Consider the following 21,758-nt stretch of genomic DNA (forward strand, 5'->3'; position numbering starts at 1 on the left):
TCATTTTCATTAATATTAACAGTTTTACTTATAAGGTTGAATTAAATCGCTGTTTATTAACCTGTTCATATGAAACTGCAATATTTGTTCCAACGTATTGAATATTGTACATCACAGGAACTAAAGCACATGTTGCATTAATGGCTACGTGTGATCTTCTAACACTTGTGTAAAGGTTTAAAATGTGGTATAGCACACTTACTGAGTCAATTTCCCATGTAAATATTATTCAAACAATCAAAAGCTTTCAAAGAATAAAAATGCATACCCTATATCCACGTATGATATGATGTTGAACATGGATATATCCAGATACTGAAATCAGTTTCATGAAAAAATGTCTTAACTATACGCAAAATATACATCACAATACTGAAAGTGCAATCAGACTGATATGGCCATTGTGTTTTCTCTTGTTCAACCGACCTTCACCTCAAAGAAATTGCCTAATATGTGCAACAATGTTGACGTGTGACATCACTACCGATGACTGATTTCTTTCAAAATAGCGGCTTCGCTGACAAGGGTAGACAGGATTCTATGAGGACTTTTTCCTTGATTCAGGGGTTTTTGTACATAAATGAGAGATGTAAGTAATCAGAATTATTCTGACTATCTGTGTATTGCTATATGTTTTTATAGCTTATATTGTAAATGACGGAAGAAGCCAGAAATGCCAATCAGTACCGTTGTCATTCTACGTCATTTTAGCGTCAGTCATGGCATCACGCTGCACTAAAAGTTTAACAGTTTCATATGAATTATCAAATGATTGCATTGTATCTATTTTTAATTTGCTATTTTTTGCTACGATACTCTTCCGCTCAATATTCTAAGCCTATTGAGCCACTGTAAGCGATAATTACACGGCTGGATACTGGAAAATTTCCGAAAATGCTACGCAGTGTAAAATCAGATTTTGTTTTGTTTACATTTCAAACAAGTGCTGTCTTTCGAGCACAGCGTTCGCTTTCATACCTAATATCTTTCGTTTCGTTTTAGCTAGACAGTTGGTATTGGTGACAAAAATTTGATTCTAAGATGTGAGGGGAATTCAATGATGCATTTCTCGCAGCTGCCTATGAAATATAAGCCACGTAATCGGCATGTCAATACCGGCCTTCTCGAAACGGGATTTTGTAAACACCATCCAATATGGCGGAAAGTGCACTTCGGCGTTAGTGTAAGTGCATTTTCGAAAACATCCCAACCGATTCTGTGTTCATCGGCGCGGTTTCAGAATTATCATTACTGGTTACATGAAAACTTGATATCAGTGATCAATAATATGCTATTTTTGAGATTCAATACTCACAGTATTATCAGATTTTCACATTTCAAAACATACAGCAAATAACGCTCTGAATCGCGATTTTAGATAAGGTGAAAAATGGCAACATTTACGATGAAGCCTATATTGAAAAGCAATTTTAAGTACTTTAGCTTGGTCTGAGATGATAGTGGATGGTATCAAGAAACAGGAAATTTTCCACAGAATTCAAAACTGTGAAGTATATATATGTGCGTGGTATATCTAGAATTTTATTGGACTTGAAAGTGAGGGGTGAAGAGGAAGGACATATATGTCCCTGTGGCATCCAGGGGGTTAAAGAACTGCAGACCTCATATACACTTTCATAACCACATCACTTTTGAACACCTGCAAATCTCGAAACACATTTTCAAAACCACATCACTCTTGAAGATCTGCACATCTCAACACACTTTCATCATATTTCTCTTGAAAACCTGCAGACTTCAAAAACATACTTTCATAACAACAGTGAGAACAGACATCCACTTACAAGTTTTGTCAGCAGTATCAGCATCAACACCTTTGGCAGCTTTTGCCAGGGCAGCATCATCAGCAGCTTTAATTGTAATGGTTCCTTTCTGTATTGGAGTCTTGGAGATGGTTATGGTGGCACCCACCCCTGATGCAATGTTGGATACTGCAGGAGATGGAGAGTGTGGCGATGGGGACGTTGAATCCTGAGAGCTGGTGCTGTCACCTACAGTATGACAATAAGAGTGCTTTGTTTCAAGGTCCATTAATCAACAACACAAAGCAGGAATCTCTCATCCTATCAATCAAGTGAGTGAGTGGGTATGGTTCTATGCCACCTTAAGCAATATTCCAGCAATATCACAGACTTCACATATTGCCCCCATGTGCAAACCTGGGTCTTTGGCGAGTCAAGTGGACACTTCATCCATTAGACAGTTGCCTTCCTGTCAGTTAAGTTGTGATAAAATGTTTTAACTATTTAAATAAGTGCCAATTCAAATATGACACAATTACTTCTTCAGTTGCACGACAGATATTATCAATGATCACAAAATGTGCCACATTTGGGCAGACAGGGGCCTTAGAATTTTGTCTGAAGACAATATCTCTGCATCAAGAGTTGCATTAACTTTTACAGGAAGGGTGGGACAAATTCTCTGTTACATTCTCACATTACTTACAGAATATTCATCATGTCCAACAAAAAATATTTCACAATTTTTACTTTTCTCATGTTCGTCTTGGAATTCTCTCTATATTGGTCAGAAGAACAAAACACGGACCTGATCGGTTACTGTCTATGGTCATGGTGGCATCACATATTGGCATCTTCTGTAGAGCACCGACCAATGTATTGCTTGGTTTTCCCCACTGGTTTCGTGGCGTCACTTGTGGAGGGGAGGTAACTCCTGACTTCACAACCTGGTCTCCTGCAGATGTAGCTGAATCCACACAAGAGTGAGTGAGTGAGTGAGTGAGTGAGTGAGAGCTGCACATAGCAATATTCAGCCTATATGACAGTGGTCTGTAAATAATCTAGACATGACCAGACAATCAAGTGATCAACATCATGAACATCGACCTGCTCCATTGGGATGACATGTGTCAACCAAGTCAGCGAGTCTGACCACCCTCTAAGCATGGTTCACTGAAGATCACTTCTATTCCAGATCTTCACAGGTCGAATCCACATAAGATGCAACAAGGTATATGCTGTCAGCACAGTACAGCAGTCAGTTAATGTTGCTCTCAGTGCATACCATTGTATGTACCTTACAACACTCTTAACACTATTATAATGGGAAGGATACAAGTTGTAGATGTTTCCACTTGAGTTATACCAACAAGATTTTGCTTGTTTGGAGTTAAATGCTGCACAAAGCAAAGTTCCAGCGGTCAAATCTAGATCAAACAGTCTGGTGATTAACAGTATGAGCATCAATCTTTGCAACCGGGATGTATACGATGATTGCGCCAAGCAAGTCAGTCTAACCACCTGAACCCATCAGTATAGGTTACTGATGACTAATTTTAACCCCGATCTTCATAGGTTGTATCCACAAGAAATACAGGGCTACCCCCAAGCCAGATATGACCAACCTTCCTTGGCAGTCTGTTTCAAAGTCCAGTTTATACCTTTGCCTTTTCAATGTGATTTGAAATACCCAGAATATGCGGTCCACAAATAGTACTACATCTCAGTCAACACAATAACCTTTTCAGTTAAACGTAATTACATTTGCGCTCAAATATTTGAAACACACTTTTGCGGTCTTTGCATAATTGTTTGAATAATTTCAGAAATGTTTTTGAAGACCGAATGTTGATTTGGTGAAATGTTGGATATTGGACAATGGATAGAGATATGATTTTACTCTCTCAAGCACAGAATGGTCATCTTAAACAGCACAGGAGAAAACTAGACTTCAATGGAAATTCTCAACTCAGGATGAAGGGAGCTAGCAAACAAAAGATTATACTTATGGGAAATCCCAGACTTGAACTGATGATAAGCAGATTCTTGCATAACGAAGGATTACAATTCACTGCATAAAACTGACTTGACAGACTGAACCACCCGCTGAAGGGAAAACATCTGTCTTTAATAGATATTGTGTCAACAGATTTAACAAAACAAACAATACTGGTATTCTGGTGAAATGGGAGTACATTACCTTCCATTTGAGAAGCAGTTTGTTCCAGGGGTAGATTGGCCAGTTGACCTTTCTCAGCTTCACCCCACTTTGACCTTGCACTTTCTGACCCATCATCCTCTTCCTGTATTGCAAGGTCAGGGGTTGAAGGGCTTTCCCACTGACCTCGACCTTGACCCTACAATGAAGGATGTCATAAGCATATCTCCACTATAAACGAGTATAAACAAATGAAACTACCAAAAGATCCTTAGTGTCTGTGAATGATGTTAAATGAGATAATATTGGAAATCTCATGTCGGATACTTTTCTGCCAGTCATATATAACCAGGTTCAAATTCCTTTCTGTACAACATTTTACATACTTGACTACAAACTGAACAAATCCATCCATAAATCATCCTGACATCTGTCATATGTGTACATAGCCTCTGGTCCAAGAGCTTCTGATGGTTCTAATATACACTTTTCTTATCAAATAAATGGTGGAAAACCATTTCTCAATTGTCAATGTTTCATCAACAAACATTTTCTCGGTGACTGACAACAGTACATATCAATAGTTGGACACTTTAATTTCAAGTCAACAAGCAAATGTAAGGACTCACCTTATCATTTAATCGCTTCAGTATTTCATCTTTTTTCTGCTGCTTAGCACTCCTGGAATTGACATAATGAAATGGATTGAGCGAGCTGGGTTTGATGCCACTTTTAACAGTATTCCACTTACATCACAGAATGTCACCTCAATAACAGGGGACGATGCTTCAGCATGTGCACACATCAAACAGACAGTGAACATGCATTCCATACAATGAAAATGATCTCTGGAACAACCGAAGGAGACAGATATGTGCCCCAAGTATGGATACTTGTCATCAAAATGCTGATCTATAAAATCATCCTTTCAGCATTGTGCATTCACTAATTGGAAAAGAACATTTTACTGGGACTAATTCTAACCCAGAAATTCTGACACCCATCACAACATCAATGTTTGGTCTTTGCAGCAGCTTCTCTAGAAAATGTAACACAGAACTATTAAACCACAACTGCTGATGAGTTCTACAGGAAAATATTTGTTCCTCACAGGTAAGGGAGATAACTCCAACAGACAGCACTTGGGAAGACCACTAGGAAGTGACAACAAGATGATGCACATATTAAAACTTTGTTAAAGTTAAACCTGTGGTTCAGAAACAAGTTTCAGGAAAAAAGGCAATCAAGTGTTCAGGGGATGTGTATGTAAGAACACTGTGCTACTCACTTAGGTCTTTCTGGGGACTCCTCCTTCTCTTCGACTGCCCCTATTGCATGTAGAGCCCCTGTAATTGGAACTGCTGCCACTGGCTTCAAGTTCACTTTGGGTGTGAATGGCCTGGAAGATAACGACTGGATATGAAGGAATATTCCATGTAAGAATAAAGCCATAACTCCTGGTTAAAGGTTTAAACACTTGACTTATCCAACAACCTTACCAGTTACACCTCACCCTCACTTGTAATATCTCACCTTAAGCCTGTGTGATAATCTCACCTCTACTGCCACTGCCTCATCTGCTATATCTAACCCTACCCTTTCATAATGTATCATAAAAACCTACCGTACCTTCAGCTATAATATATGTCTCACCTTATCTTCTATACTTCACCCTCATGGGCTCTATCACTATCAACCCTTATTACAGTCATGTTTAACTCTTAACTGAGAGACCTCACCATTAGACTATACTCTCATCTGTTACAACTCACCTGTTTTCTCTTGCTCTCTGCTCTTCTCTTTGTTTCATCTAACGGATAAAAAAAGGCAATGAAAGAAATTACATCGTCCTTTACATTCTTGTGACATGTCAATCTGATATAAAACCTTATCGATAACTTTAACAAGAAGGGAATACAGATGTATATGACCTACTGTTAAAGTCGTCCTCCTACTACCATGACAAATCCATACATTAAGCATTGTCAACAAAATATTGACCTATCTTTGTGATCAGTTTCCAGGAGGTGTCAATATTTGCAGACAAAAGTCTCATTCACATATTCATGGTTATTTAATTTGGTACATAAACTAGCAATAACTTTGAATCAGGACAATAAGATATATGTAACTGACTATTGGTTAAATAAAATATTTTCTTTTAAGGTCAGTACAGAAGTTACTTTCACTAATGGAACAAAAAGAATGGTTTGTTTGTTTGTTGTTTAACACTCCTCTCAGCAATATTCCAGCTTTATAGTGGCAGTCCGTAAGTAACTGAATCTGGACCAGATGATCCAGTGAGAAACATTCAATGCAATTGGGATACAATGATATGTGTCAACCAAGTCAGCAAGTCTAATGTTAACCTCCTGATCCCACTTGTCTCTTCTTATGACAAATATGGGTTACTGAAAATCAATTCTAACCTGGATTCGGCCCAGGTTTCTTAAAACAAACTTAACTTTTCACTCAGATTTCAAACTGAGTGTGACAATTTGAAGCAGCTGAATTTTAAACTCAACTGCACTTTTAAAAAAAACTCAAAGTGTCAACTGAGTGTGAGTTTAACACTGATTTCAGTTCATTCTGGGAAATGCATTTTCTCAAATTTAAGTAAAAAATCTAACTCAAGACAAAACTCAGACTTAAGTTGTTTTGAGAAATCAGGGCTTGGTCACACAGAGAACAGAGCAGAAAACATGTTTATTATGTGAGTTACTATCCACAAATGAACCTGATAAATTGGTGCCAGTGTTCTGATCATAAGTACTCCCAGACCACTCACATAATCCTCTCTCTCCTTCATTCTCTTCATGATCTGCTGCTTCTCCTTGTCCAACTCTTCCTTCTTCTTCTTGCTCCACTCATCAGCCTGCTTCTGTACACAACACCATCAAAATATCATCAAATAGCAGGGTTCTTGAAGTAAGTGATATAATGTTCATCTGTTGTTTCATGACGCAATCAGCAATATTACAGCTATATCATAGCTCCCAGACAATCAGCTGATTGATGTGGTGAACAATTCACAAGACAGTGGACAGTGATCACTTCATCCATATGACCAACATCAGCTGCTGAGGAGCAATTAGACCATGTGTTATGGTTAAAAATTTGCTGTGACAAAATTTGTAAGAAATCCCTTGTGAACCAGCACAACAGAACAAAAACAAGTCTAAAACATTCAAATATTGTACTATTAAGCAAAGAGAGCAAGTTATACAAAGTCACAAGTCAATTAAACAATAACGATTTCAAATACAATACAAATGAGACAAAATCTAAGGCAATGGGTCACAAAATATATAGCAAACCCACCAAAGTCTTAGTGCAAGAGTGAGAAATAGTTATGCAGAATGTAACACAGTGAGCAGTCAGGCAGCGGTTATGTAGATCAAGCATTGATGGAGATTGATGATCCAACTCCAGTAAATGTGTGTGTCTGTGTCCGTCAACTATACAGCAACTACGAGTATATATACATTCAGTCATTTCCTGAAAGTTCGAACACATACGTCCATCGCCACTAATGTGGAATGTCTCCCGGAAGTCAAGAAATAGAAAGACAAGGACAGATAACTCCAAAGTACTGCCTTAGAAGCGTGCCGCTTAAATAATTCTCTGTAGGAAATGTGCCCCACAATGACTAACACTAAAACCTTAAATATTGTGACCCAATTACAACTACCACAATAATAATTAATAACAACTCTAATCACGGAAAATACACTCTCGTAACACATGGAGCTATGAGGGTATAATATGTATGCAAAAATTCTTGGTTGGTTGGTTCATTGTTTAAGGCAGTATTGACAAATATTCCATATATGTGGCAGGAGTCTGTAAACAATTGAGTTAGGTCCAGACAATCCACTTATCAACATCATGAGCACTGGTCAATGCAAATGGAATATGATGACGTGTCAAACAAGTCTGCAAACCTGACCAACCGATCCTTTTAGTCACCTCTTACAACAAGCATGGGTTAGCAATGCTAATCCTGATCTTCACATGTAGTGTGTCACCATGCTTTGGAGAAATCCTAGACCATGTGAAGGATACTGGCATCAGAATTCGTTTGAAGATGATGTTTTCATTTGTAAGTCTGGCAATACATTTTCCCAGTAGTATACAGATCACAATATTTCATCATAATTACATCATAAATGCATAAAGATGTAGTAACTGATGATAGCAGGTACAACTGTTCTTTGATCTAATGATATATCCACGCATGTCACTTACATGCAACAAGCAACAGCAGCTACACCATGCAAAGTCAGTGTGGGCTTACCGACACATGCTCCTTTATCTACATAATCAAGGCTATGATTTTAGTAAATTCTAGGGAGAATATTACTACATGTCAAAGGCAGTGTATGTTATGGTCAAAGGGTGGTGATGTAGCCTAGTGGTTAAAGCATTTTCTTGTCACACCAAAGACCAGGTTTGATTCTACATAGATACAGGGTGTAAAGCCCATTTCTGGAATAAATTCAGATCATAATCTCACCCACATCCTCAAACCACCCCAAGTATAGGACATACCCTTAAAGCCTCCATCTTCTTCATTCTGGCCTCTTGTTCACTTTGACCACTTGGTGGCTACAGTCAGAAGTAGACAACTTCATTCAACATAATTTCCTTTCAAAGTGTTTGAGCCCACACTCAAAAATATTCCAGCAATACGATGGCACTGACTACTGCTGTGAACAACAATCCATGCTGGTTGATTTCAGGGTCAGACGTCTTGTGATTTACAGTTCCAGCAAAATGCATCACAATACATGTATACTTGTTGGGGGGTCGTCATCTTGGGAAATAATTCTAGATCTGATTTTATCAAACTGTCAGAATCATCTTTTCATGTAAATGAACTAAAATCTGTCACACGTTTGACAGCGACAACATTTTGTTAGCTTCTGTCCTATAAAGTATTCAGGGAATTCAGGGAATTCAGTCAAAAATGGCACAATATATGTATTGCAGTACGCTTCAATTCATCTTATATCACTACTCAGTGTCTATCAAAGCATAAAGCATATCTCTGTGTCGTTTGTAAGTTCGGTGAAACAAGAACTCACTTAGTGCTGGTAATTCAAGCACTGTGACACCCCTACTATCTACTGTCCTTTGTGAAAAAACATAAACAACTGATATGTAAATCATACTGCTATGCAGGCAGCGTGCCATACTTAAAGGTCACATGCAACCAAAAAATCAAACATAATTAAAACACATTTATCACTTATTCATGACATATAATATACATTGCTGCTTTTAAAAAAACAAATAAACAAAATTATAAGCGTACAATCGCGATTCAAAAGTGCAATATTTTGTACTTGGGCTTACTTCCCCCGAAACGAAGCCCTCAGGAGACCGAACCCAGTCATAGCGGGTGGATATGCACTCAAGTGTAACGACGGCTTCCGATTGGCTGTTTCATTTGCTGATATGCTGACGGTTCATTGTGTGTACAGAAAGATGATCTGTTTGATAGGCATTTTAGAAGTATAGCCAGTCACAAGAAAGTAAGATTCTGTATGGATAACAACTTCTTTTTGTGTACTTGATATGTCGTTTCAGTATGGATTCATATACTGTTGTCAAACAAAATCATATACACTAAAGGAAGTCGTTATCCATGAAGAATGTAGAGATGTTGGGTTTGGAAAATACATGTTCACCGAATTTGCGCTCGATCCAATCAAAAATCATTTCAGTAGAGATGATAAACTACTGGAATCTGTCATTCGTCCAAGTACAAAGCAGGAGTTTGCACCAGTTTCCGTCAGATCCAGTCATCCGAAAAAAATGAATGTAGTATGTTTGCAACCCACAGACATAAAAACATGTCATGTGTATCACACGTGCCTAATTACATAATGTGGCAGACACGGGACTCGGGTGCACGAGTCTTTATGTCGTATAGTCTGATAGGTGTTAAGTTCAAATTGCACGTGGTCAATGATCGAAGCTGTGTATTGCATGTTGTCTTAAGCAGACAGGCAGGCAGACATATAGGTGTGAATAAACCAGACAATGAGCTTTCTCTGTGACAGAGACTGCTTACCACAACCAACAAGTTTTTTTACGTAATGAGTAGATTATTTACTTGTTTGTGTACACAACCAAGATTAGACTACTGCTCACAACCTCAGACGCTGGGCATGCATACTGTTTCGAGCTCCGCGAACCTATTCACTGCGCATGCATCACGGGCGCAGCGCAGCACAACTGTTGGAACCAGTTTTCCCCCCAGCGCTGGGGGGAATTTAGTGAAATGTTTGAACTCTGATTTTGCGGGCTTTTTTTTTCATTGCGTTTTTTTCAACTTTATAGGTTGAATTGGCATTTTTTATGATTTGTTTCGGTAAATGCATACCAAAAGGTATAAGAATCTGCAAAGTTGTGTTCTACGTTGCATGTGACCTTTAAAACAGAAATAGTAACTGGCAATCAAGCAGATGCATCATATCACAGTCTATCACAGTGCAAAATACTTCAATTACAGCCTACGAAAGGTTGGTAGAAAGTTTACAGATTGGATACAATACAGACAGAGACAGACAGACATACACATGGAAAATAGAGACAGGGGACAGATGAACTAAGAAACATAGACAAGGGAACAATGGAAGACAGAAGAAGAAACAGTAAAACATAAAAGGAAAAGGAAACAGAAAGACAAGAGTAAACACATAGATCATAGAGACAGAGAAGCAATGACAGAAAGACATGTAACCTATGATATATTTGGGAATACGCTTTCTTAGTAAAGTACAAATTCTAGTACTTTCTTGAGTTGAGTCCCATCCGGGATTCCAGCACACACCCTCAGAGTCAGTCACCTAATTGCCAGCACAAAAACATCAGCTGCCTAACCCGCTCAGTGCTGCAACTTCCACAATATGAAAGTCAGACAACTGGTAGTCTAGAATGCCGGCTTTATGTACCCCTCTGATAAGTTTTATTAACTGGCATGTTATTAATTTGTACTTTACTTGGAAAGTGTAATCCCAAATATAACATATGTCGTATTTAACCACTTTCTATCTGGCACTGTGTAATGACAGAAAGACAGATCATGGACAGAGACAAAAAATTGTTCTGTTTAACACTGCACCTAGCAATTTTTTGTCTAAATTTCAAAAGCTGTGAAAAGAAACAGGCAGAGGCAATGGCTAAAAAGCAGAAACAGAAACGTAGAGGCAGAAACAAACAGACCCGTTCTTCCTTTCCTTGTAACTTTCGGCGTTCCCTCATATTCTGTTCTCGAATCTGTCTCAGCTTTTCCAGGTACTCCTGAAAGGGTCGTTGCATTCTCAGTCATACTTGTACATCATCCACAAACTACACTTTGCAGCTCAAGAAGTGTTTGCCAGTACTTGGATGAGTAACTTATGTCACTGAGGAGTCATCATACTCTTTATCACAGATAACAACTTTTCAGTGATATCAGTGTTTCTGTAGCTTCAGGGTATATGAGCATCTCATGAGAGTTCACCGAGCTGATTAAGCTCACACAAGGTGTCAGTAAATGATCAAAATACCCACACTCTGTAATTAAACCCATACTAAATCTTGGCAAGACTAAAGGGCATAACCCAGGAAAAAAGCATCATGAACAGAGATCAATGGATCACCCATGCCTGTGATCATATCTGAGCCAATCATCACTCACCTGTTCTTCTCTGTTCCTGGCATTGACTGCACCCCCACCTGGCCTGGCTCCCTCTGGCAACAGAAATAAGTGTTGAAAGAGCACAAGACAGGTAAAAACCATATAAATCAACTTCACACGTCACAACTTCAATATGTCCCAGTAAAACCACTAACAATTATTAAGTTGCTAACTATCAAAATTGACAGAAAATGTGATGAATTCTCTTAAGCAAAAATAACGGTTGACCAATTACTAATACTGCAAACTGCACCTGATGCAGACTTCAATGGGTGAGCACAATCATTAACATCATCATTTAAACCAATCAACATCGTTACCTCATCAGGTTTCTTTGTTTTTAATGCCGTACTCGGGAATAATTAGCTGTAGAGTGATGGTGTGTACATAATCGCATCTAGACCAAGCAATACAGTGATCAACAGCATGAACATCAATCAACACAGCAAAGTCAGCAAACCTAACCACCTCATCCTATTAATCACCTCTTACAAAAAGCATTGGTTGCTGAAGGCCAAATATAAGCCAGATCGTTATGAGTCATGTCACCAGGTAAAGAAGGTCATAAGGAAATATTCATGTGGCACGCCAAAGGTATCCTCTGACAGATACTATCAAACCATGTCCATCACACGTACTTGCAGAGCCAGGTCGGGAGATTGGTGTCGCAGGAGGTGTGTACTGGAAGGGAAGAATTTGTTGTTATTTATTATATACACACCATACAGGTGAAAATGAACTCTTATACACTGACATCATAACGCTCCAGGAATCTTATGATACCAATATGAAGGTATCTGAAACATTCCAAACACAATGTCATAAACACTATTTCATTGTCATTACAGCAGACTGAGCCATACAATGAAGTACAGAGCCTCGACGTTCAAAGCTCTCTTATTGCTAAGATGGTAATAAGTATCATACATTAACATTATCTTACAGTTATCTTAGTCCTAAGAGAACTTCATAAATCTAGGTCTAGATTTAGTTTGCTTGAGAGGCATATTTTAGAAGTTGGAAGTAAATAGGATAACTGTATATGGATGACAACTTCTTTAATACTGGAACACGACGTTTTCCAGTATTAAAGAGTGTACACTTTGAAAACGATACAAGAACTTGTATCGAAATGTCGTGTTCCAGTATTAAAGAAGTTGCCATCCATACACAGTTATCCTAGATTTAGTTTGCTTATGCTGCACTCAGCAATATTCCACATATATGGCAGCAGTTTGTAAATAATCAAGTCTGGACCAGACAACCTAGTGATCAACACCATAAGCATCAATCAACACAGATGGGACACAAGGACATATTGTGAACCAAGTGAGCAGTCTGACAATCATTTTATAAAACAACACAGTCCTAAATCAGCCAAACTTTGGACAGCTACATATTTCCTTGAGGACTACCCACCCCAAACAACTGTGCTTGTCCCCTGCGTTTGTTTAAAGCTGCTTCTCTCTTCCTGTTGACAAACTCCTCAGCAAGTCTTGCTCTTTCAGAGGCCTGTGCTGCAGCTCGTCTGAAAGCATACAGTCAATGTATGTCACAACTGATATATACTACATAACGAAATGATTATAGCAATTTCTGGTTTGATCATATTTTTCGCAGGTTTAAACAGGATAACATCCCAATTCAAAAGCCCAACAAACCAATGGCTGATATTATGAGTGACAATCCTCGACAGTGGTAGTGATAAATGCAATTGACCAAATGACCAAATATTATCATCTGATTAACTAGCACCAGCCAGAATCCACAGGAGAGAGACAATCATAGGAATTAAAACAATGACACAAGCTGTGGTATAGTGGTTGTGCTGGCTATCTCTCATTATACAATTGGAGCTCAGTAGTCAAACAGTTGTAATCATAAACCCACCTCAAAACGTGAGCAATAATGTGACACAATCATAACACTGTGCAAACAAAATGGGCAATGTAAAATACTATGGTCAAGATGATAGAGGTCAATTCCTGTTGAGACAGACATGCCAGAATCTTGTTTATGAGTCAGGAAACTGTACCAGTTGTTTATGTCCTCATTTAACAAATATAAAAATAAGAGACACACGTAAATCTAATTTCATATTCAATTTTTTTATGAATGTCAAGTAGTCTCCCAAGCACACTAATAATCGTTGACACAAGTGATACTGAATGACTGATTATTCGATCAATCACTTCAGCACCATTCTGTAGAACTAATTCCTGGAGCAAACACAAGAACACAAGTACCTGTTTTCCTCTGCCTGTTTTACATGATTGTTGACGACATTGGGGCCTCGCTGTAACGCCCTGTTGATGTAGTCTCGATCCGCCTTGTTCTGACCATACTGCTGACCAGGTTTGGGAGCCGCCATGTAGTTCTCTACAACAGTCATAATCATACAAATACTACATAGGGAGACATGTATACAACAGTCATCATCGTAGAAACACTACATAGGGAGACATGTATACAACAGTCATCATCATACAAACACTACATAGGGAGACATGTATACAACAGTCATCATCATACAAACACTACATAGGGAGACATGTATACAACAGTCATCATCGTAGAAACACTACATAGGGAGACATGTATACAACAGTCATCATCATACAAACACTACATAGGGAGACATGTATACAACAGTCATAATCATACAAATACTACATAGGGAGACATGTATACAACAGTCATCATCATACAAACACTACATAGGGAGACATGTATACAACAGTCATCATCATACAAACACTACATAGGGAGACATGTATACAACAGTCATCATCATACAAACACTACATAGGAAGACATGTATACAACAGGGATGGCAACAGGAAAATCGGTTCAGACGATTGATCGCATAATTGATCAGTTTGAAATAAAGTTGGCGGATATCCACAGATTCTGGAAAATTGCCATCCCTGATACAAGTAAATGTTTCAGTTGAGCAGGGTTCAATGCCAAGCTGGGTAGAGAACAGTATTTCAGTTGCATCAAAGCAGGTCAGCTTCACTAAGCATTAAGTTACAGGTAAAATACTGAAAGAAAATGCTCAGTATCAATTGGGGTTTGAAAATGTGCCATTACAAAATGGACAGCTATTTATAGGTAACATTAATTCATACTTTATAGATTTTCATATTATCAATGCATTTTCCTAAAAATGTCTCCTATAACGTCAATAAATTGTAATTACCTGTATCATTAAAGATTGCAAAGAAATACATTTACATGAAAATTATACCCATCAATCCCAACACCTTTCATATATTACAGAAGGGATTCATCGAGGATTTCAAATTAAGTACCCTGAAGAATTCTTTTTCAAAAACCCATTATTTTGCTGAAATTGTTCAGGGAAATGTGAGCCACTTTAACGAAACAAAGACATTAGCCGCAACAATATAACATGAAACGTGAAACTTGTAAATCCAATTTAGCAAATTTTCACTATTTAGCTACAGATGCATGGCTGAAAATAGACCTCTGAGGGAATTTTGATAGATCCTTATACAAGCACTATAAAAATGTTGATACTGAAGTGTCCCTTGAAACAACACTCTGTGTCAGAGGGTTGAAATAATATCAGCGATGCACTATTCAATCTCTCTCCCAGCATGCAGCCACCTGGATTCTGCCTTGGTGCTGGAACAGGTGGTGCATCATGGACTCGGGCATTTCGGTCTTCCTGGATCCTGTTGAGATATGCATTGTACTGGTCATAGTTGCCTCGATCCTTCAAGGGAACTTTGTTGTCCTCAGGGCGGATCACAGCAGGCTGGTGGAGAACAAGAGAAAACAACCCATGATAGTGTCTTAATTTCATTCAAGATCATCTTCCTTGAAAGTCATCAGGTACAAGCATCGTACAAACCAAACTCTTGTCAACATCACTCTGTACCTGTCTTCCACAGTTTGTCACAGTCTAATATAGTCTAATCTGTCTACAGTAAATCTGTGGCAGTCAAGAAAATCTACAACAAACCACACAGGTCAAAACCAGTCTGCACCAGTCTGGCAACTTAATGAAGTCGTAACCTGTCTACATAAATTCTATGTAAGTCAACATAAGTCTACAACAGGTTCAACAGATCAATACTAGTCTGCACCTGTGTGTGGCTGTCTAATCTAGTCATAACCAGCGTAACTTGAAACTATCTGAATACATGCACAATGTAATGTCTAAGGGTGATAATCTGTTAGAATCCTCTCTGTATTCAAGCTGTATGATGCATGTAACTGAAGCATTTATGGGCCAGAGGTCTGAAATACAATAAACACCTTTGACTTTGACTACTTTGATTTATTACAAACTAACAATACCAGTAACTAAGAAACAAAAGAGTCATCAAAAGATGACATATCCCCCCGGCCCCCACATATTTGAAAGGACAAATCATCTGACAGTCACCTATTGTGTTTTTAGACTATGGCAGAATTGTTTCCATGGAATTCATGAAAAATATAAATGCCATATATCTGTAATAAAAAAAAGTCACCATTTCAAGATCTGTCTCGTATATCTGCCAAGATTTTTTAAATGATATGAAATGGTTTTCGAGTTCCGGAAATGAAGTCAGCAACGTGTTCATGGAAAAGAGAAAATAATACATCATAAAAACATGTAAATAGCAAAAGGCACCACTTTGAGGTCTGCCACACATATCTACCAAGTTTTACTGACAGAAATTAAGAAGTTTTTGAGTTTCTGAGTCCGAAAAGTTTCCATGGAAACCAATAGAATAATAAATCACAAAAACCTGTACGTAGCAAAAGGCACCACACTTTAGGTTCCGATTGATATATCTACCAAGTTTTGCCGAAAAATATTGAATGGTTTTTGAGTTCTGCTCCGGAAACGAAGCCCATCCCTCCATTTTGAGACTAAGTCTGAAATCAAGAAACTAAGAAATCACAAAAACCTGTAAGTAGCAAAACGCACCACTTTAGGTTCTGATTGATATATCTATCAAACTTTGCAGAAAAATATTGAACAGTTTTTGAGTTCTGCTCCGGAAATGAAGCCCACCCCACCATAAGACTAACACCAAAATGTTCCATGGAAAAACAAAAAAAACATAAATGCCAAAAATCTGTAAACAGCAAAAATGACAACCATAGGCTGAGATTACTATATCTATCAAGTTTGGTCTAAAAATATTGAATGGTTTCTGAGTTATGCTCCAGAAACAAAATGATTACGGACGGACGGACGGGTCACAGATGGAGGGACAGACGAGGTGTCGACTATATCCCGACGCATTACATGCCGGGGGGATAAAAACAAAAACAGGCCTACCCTTGGTAGAGGTCTTGGAGCAGGTTTAGGAGCCTGAAAAACAAGAAGAAACTGTTAACTCTAAAGTATGTTTGCAAAATGGATATAAGAGTTTATACCACACTTAACAGTTATGGCCTGGGAAAGCAAAATCTGGACCAAACCTCCTCACTTCGGTTTCGCTTTCACAAGAATGATCAAGCTACAGTGAACACAGAATTTCACGTTCCCGGGACTCTCAATACACAAGAAAAAAAAAAGAAATGTGAGTTGTTGTCTGATACAATAGTCATGGTGGAAATTTAATAAATATATAATAATATATGACTAAGTACCAGGCTGTTCACCAATAAGTCACACTGAGGTGAATAACTGTACATGGATCAGGTCAGCGACGTGATCTGTGTAGTCCATGACTAAATTAAGAATATGCAATGACCAATTTGAAGAAAGTGAGAGATATCAACATTGGCCAACAGTGCTTGTATATCTAACTCCTGGTTTTTCATTGTAAAAATCCTGATGTTCACATAAACTGAATGGTTCTATAAATAAGAAATGATGATTAGATTATTCCAAATATTTTGGACACAGGAACAGATCAACCCTTCTGGAACTGACCCTTAGTTAGTTAGACAGTTACAATTTAACATTGCATCAATATTATTTGAGCCATATGGTGACTGCCCCGAAGCAAAGAGATGACGAAAGTTGTGGCTTACAGCTTGTGGTGAGGAATTGTTGTCCTCAGACCCTGCTGAGTCAATGAGACCCTTCCATCCCTCCTCTCTTGCCTTGTTTATACGAGCAATCTGAAACATCATCATCTGTCAGTCTCTATACTAGTACATCATGCAATGGTCAAAACAGCCACTGGTCTGCTTGTCGGTGGCTTGTAAGTATCCAGTTGGGCCAGGAACTCTCTACAATCACTGGCCTGACTGCCTGGTGAATTTTCATGTGGTCATTTTGTAAATATATCACTCTCTCTGACTTGTTAAGTTATAATGTTAAGATTTTGGACTGTTAAATATTTTTAACATATCAGCAGCATCTTGATGAATACTGTGTCCTGTAGATAATATCTTATTCTCAAAGGCATGTAAGTGAACTGTGCATGGAACACACTGTATGACTGGTTGTCATAGACCATTCCCATATTCAAATTTCAGCTAGGGTATTACTTTGTGGACAAGTAACATTCAGGAATAGCTAGCCTGATCGTCCAACAAAATTTGGAAATTATTTCCCACAAGGCAAACAACAATACTGTGTCATAACAACTTACTATCACAGCCCTAACAAATTTGCACCTGGGAGTAAAAACTACAAGACATTCAAATAAGAAAATAACTCCAGGCTTATTGCATTTAGAAATTATTCAATGTTGACACTTACACCTTGCCAAAAATCATTATCAAGAATTACTATCGATAAAGTTTTTCTTGACTAACCAGATTCTGGACTGCCGATGAAACAGTTACAAGACACTTCTGATCTAAATCAATCCTTCAACAAATAACTGCCCAAACTGATTCCAGTTCATACCCCTCCACCCAACACCCCTGGCTTTTAACTGCACTTCAGTTATATAGAAAGCTGTGAGAACTGGATGTGGCAAGATGAGACAAAGCGATGAAAGCCTGACACCTGTGACACTTCGATGAAACCTATAAGTAAGGGTATGTGGTAAGAAACTAGGAACATAATCACAGAAAAGCAGCCTTTCACTTAATTAAAATTAGTTCCTGGAACGACTGAAGGAAAGTCCACTGGAATAATGCTGAATGCAGTGTAACTCAATTAAACCCACCTAAGGGAGGGCACTCTGAAAATCAAACAGTTTCATCGAGAGCACATATCAGTAATGGTGTGGGATCTGCTGGCAGACTTACCTTCTGTCTCTCTACAAGGTCTTTGTGTTGTCTGGCATACATCTCCTGCTCCTGAAACAAAGAAACTGGTCATTAACGTGATGGGACAAAATGAACATTGGATAGGTGAGTGAGTGAGTGAGTGAGTGAGTGAGTGAGTGAGTGAGTGAGTGAGTGAGTGAGTGAGTGAGTGAGTGAGTGAGAGCGAGCGAGTGTGAGTCTATACTGACTGCTGTGAACTTGACAGAAGACAGTGTGTGAAAAAAGCTTGACTCTCATCTAGCAGAGCAGATGAAGAAATGCTGACTCTATACCTGTTTACTCTACTGCCAAAGAAAATACATCAATGGGGAAGAAATCTTACCCTTTTCTTCATTTCTTCTCGTCTCTTATTTTCCTTCTGAAGCAAGTCCTGTCTCTTCTTCTCCCAGTCCTACAACATGGTCGACAGCAACAGTGACACAAAACAGCAGTGATACACAACTCACAGAACAGCAGTGACACGTAACTCACAACAGCAGTGATAGAAAACTCACACAACAGCAGTGACACATAACTCACACAACAACAGTGACACACAACAGCCTGGAAGCAATAACGCTGACATACATCAACACTGACACCAGGGACACAACACTGGCACAGAATTACCAATGTTGTAATCAATGGTACCTTAACAAGGTTTAAGTTGAAAAAATTGCAAAAAGTCAGTTCACTATGGAAGAAGAAATACCAAAAGAAGGATTTGATTTTTCCATTATGTAACAGTTGTTATGCTGTATTCTGACAACAGAATGATTGCCTAAAGGCTCACCTGCTGTCCTGGGATGATCTTCCCCCCACTGGCATTCCTCTTCTTCAGGTCAGGTCTGGAAAACATAGAAACATGTGACACTCATGTTGATTTTAAAGAACATAAAACTTAAGTTGAAAAAACTGAGAGCTCATATTTACTGGTTATCAGATGACTGATAAGTACCATCAAAGTTCTAAACATTATCAAATTCAAAAGTTCAACACAAACAATTGATACCAAATAACTCAAAGTCAGATAGAGGTTTTTTGAAAAAGTTGGGGAACACACCAGATAAGAAGAGCTCTAAACAGGCCAAAACGTGTACTGTAATATACTGTAATACAGGTATTGTAGATACTGTGAACTAAGACGGTAAAGATATTGCAAATGCAAACCCTATTTTCTACACACTAAAGTAACCATTGTCAGTCACTGCCATTATGTACTCATGGATACAGGGGAGATAACAGCATGACTGAAAATTACCCTCTGGTGTTTTTTCCAATCAATTTCCAACAGAAACACCCTTGTAAACATGTTTCCATGGCTCAATGATACAAATGTACAATAAAATCTTTCACTAGCAAATATACTAGAAAAATATAGCAATAACTGAAATACACTAATTACAGATGTTCCACGAAAAGTGGTTATCAGAATACTGCAGTGCATGCAAACTATGGAACAATTCACAGCAAGAAAGGTTTGTATTCACCTTCCTAAAGCATGAACAATGATAAAGATATGTACCGGACTTCCTTGGACTTCCGTGCAAGAGGAGCTCCATACACAGCAGCCGGGTTGTACCGCCCTGCTGCAGAGCCAGGTCTAGGTGATGGAGCAACCCTTTTAGGTCCAGCTGAAACAATGTGTTCAAATTAAAATGTGTTAATTAATCGCTTCAATTCATGAAAATCATCTTGTGGAGGATGCAATAAGAATAGGGTTTCATGTCATGCAGAAATGTGTGTCCTGCATCCACAAAAATGTAAAATAGATGCAGGAAAAATATATATGTCAAGGTAGAGACTGCAATTTGGTGGAATCGGAAATTACTGATCATTAGTTGAATTACATCTGAATGAATTCGAACTTCCTACTTTTAACTAAGATTTTGAGATGTAGGAGTTGGGGGATTAAATACAGCATGCATTTAACATCTCACTCTAAACAATAGGGAAATAGTAAATCACTAAGTTTTTCCTGGCAACTAAGAGATCAAACAACAACCTAAAAAATTGGATTTTTCCTAAAACCAACACCAGCATGTAAAGAAGGTGTGACATATTGTTTTATGTTTACATTTTACAATATATGAAAATAAATTTTCTACCATGACAGATTTGAGCTTCTACTGGTAGGGATTGTGACTGTATAGGTTATTTTATATGATCAGAGTCTCCACCAGAAGAGACTCCGATTGAAATCTCTACTAGTAGGATTGGCCATTCCACCAGTAGAGACTTTGATCGCAACTTCTACTGGTATAGACTCCAATCGCAATCTCTATACTGAGATATATGCTGTATCCCAACACAACAGCATCCCTTGTATCAAATCCTCCAAAGGAATATAAAAGTTCTTCCATGAAAAGACATATTTTACCTCGCAGTACAGTACACTAATCCATTTCACTACATTACACATTTTCCTGTAAGGACCTTTGAATTTACTAACCATCAAGCAAAAACATAGATATCAATTACAATTTCATTGATAAGTGATACTTAGGCCATATCACTTCTAAAAGTATCAACTGCATATTGCCAGAACATACAAGCTAAAAGCTGAGAATCGCAGGATATTGTATGTACCTGAGGCAGGCCGTGGTGGTGGGGGTAAGGCACGAGCTATCTTCTGCCCATGTAAAAGGGTGTGGCTGAACTCCTCAGCCATTTTCTGTGGGGGGAAAACAAAAATGAAACAAGCTGGTAAATGGCCCTCTATCTATATCTTTATTTATGTGGATTTATTATGCCCCAACTTGTTTCACAACATTCACCATGGTTCAGAGTATTCTCGTTCTTTATACTGACTGAACAAAAATGGATTATGAATGATACTGAATGTAACACGTGGCAGCAGTTAACACAACAAAGAATGTCCTACAAGACCACACAATTCCTGAACTTTTTTAGTTCATAATAATTGCTTGCACTTATCATGCCTCAGATGTTTACAAAACCAGTTCCA

General features: G+C 38.3%; 1 protein-coding gene across 1 annotated transcript in view; it reads right to left on the reverse strand.

Annotated features, from left to right (window-relative positions):
• The window catches only part of LOC137274355 (serine/threonine-protein kinase Nek1-like), a 73,795-nt gene that overhangs the window by 37,642 nt on the left and 14,395 nt on the right, over window positions 1-21,758 (reverse strand). Inside the window, exons 13-33 of the mRNA XM_067807508.1 lie at window positions 21,380-21,464; window positions 20,316-20,424; window positions 19,584-19,638; window positions 19,134-19,202; window positions 18,791-18,841; window positions 17,618-17,707; window positions 16,917-16,949; window positions 15,245-15,395; window positions 13,858-13,990; window positions 13,031-13,139; window positions 12,250-12,292; window positions 11,612-11,664; window positions 11,155-11,232; window positions 8,473-8,529; window positions 6,710-6,802; window positions 5,694-5,731; window positions 5,210-5,320; window positions 4,551-4,602; window positions 3,964-4,120; window positions 2,572-2,730; window positions 1,806-2,012 (exon numbers count right to left, since the gene is read on the reverse strand). Coding sequence (XP_067663609.1) covers window positions 1,806-2,012; window positions 2,572-2,730; window positions 3,964-4,120; window positions 4,551-4,602; window positions 5,210-5,320; window positions 5,694-5,731; window positions 6,710-6,802; window positions 8,473-8,529; window positions 11,155-11,232; window positions 11,612-11,664; window positions 12,250-12,292; window positions 13,031-13,139; window positions 13,858-13,990; window positions 15,245-15,395; window positions 16,917-16,949; window positions 17,618-17,707; window positions 18,791-18,841; window positions 19,134-19,202; window positions 19,584-19,638; window positions 20,316-20,424; window positions 21,380-21,464 — 1,933 coding nt within the window. The remainder of the gene's footprint in view (window positions 1-1,805; window positions 2,013-2,571; window positions 2,731-3,963; window positions 4,121-4,550; window positions 4,603-5,209; window positions 5,321-5,693; window positions 5,732-6,709; window positions 6,803-8,472; window positions 8,530-11,154; window positions 11,233-11,611; window positions 11,665-12,249; window positions 12,293-13,030; window positions 13,140-13,857; window positions 13,991-15,244; window positions 15,396-16,916; window positions 16,950-17,617; window positions 17,708-18,790; window positions 18,842-19,133; window positions 19,203-19,583; window positions 19,639-20,315; window positions 20,425-21,379; window positions 21,465-21,758) is intronic.

The sequence above is a fragment of the Haliotis asinina genome, chromosome 2 (genome assembly GCF_037392515.1).
Source record: "Haliotis asinina isolate JCU_RB_2024 chromosome 2, JCU_Hal_asi_v2, whole genome shotgun sequence".
Taxonomy (NCBI): domain Eukaryota; kingdom Metazoa; phylum Mollusca; class Gastropoda; order Lepetellida; family Haliotidae; genus Haliotis; species Haliotis asinina.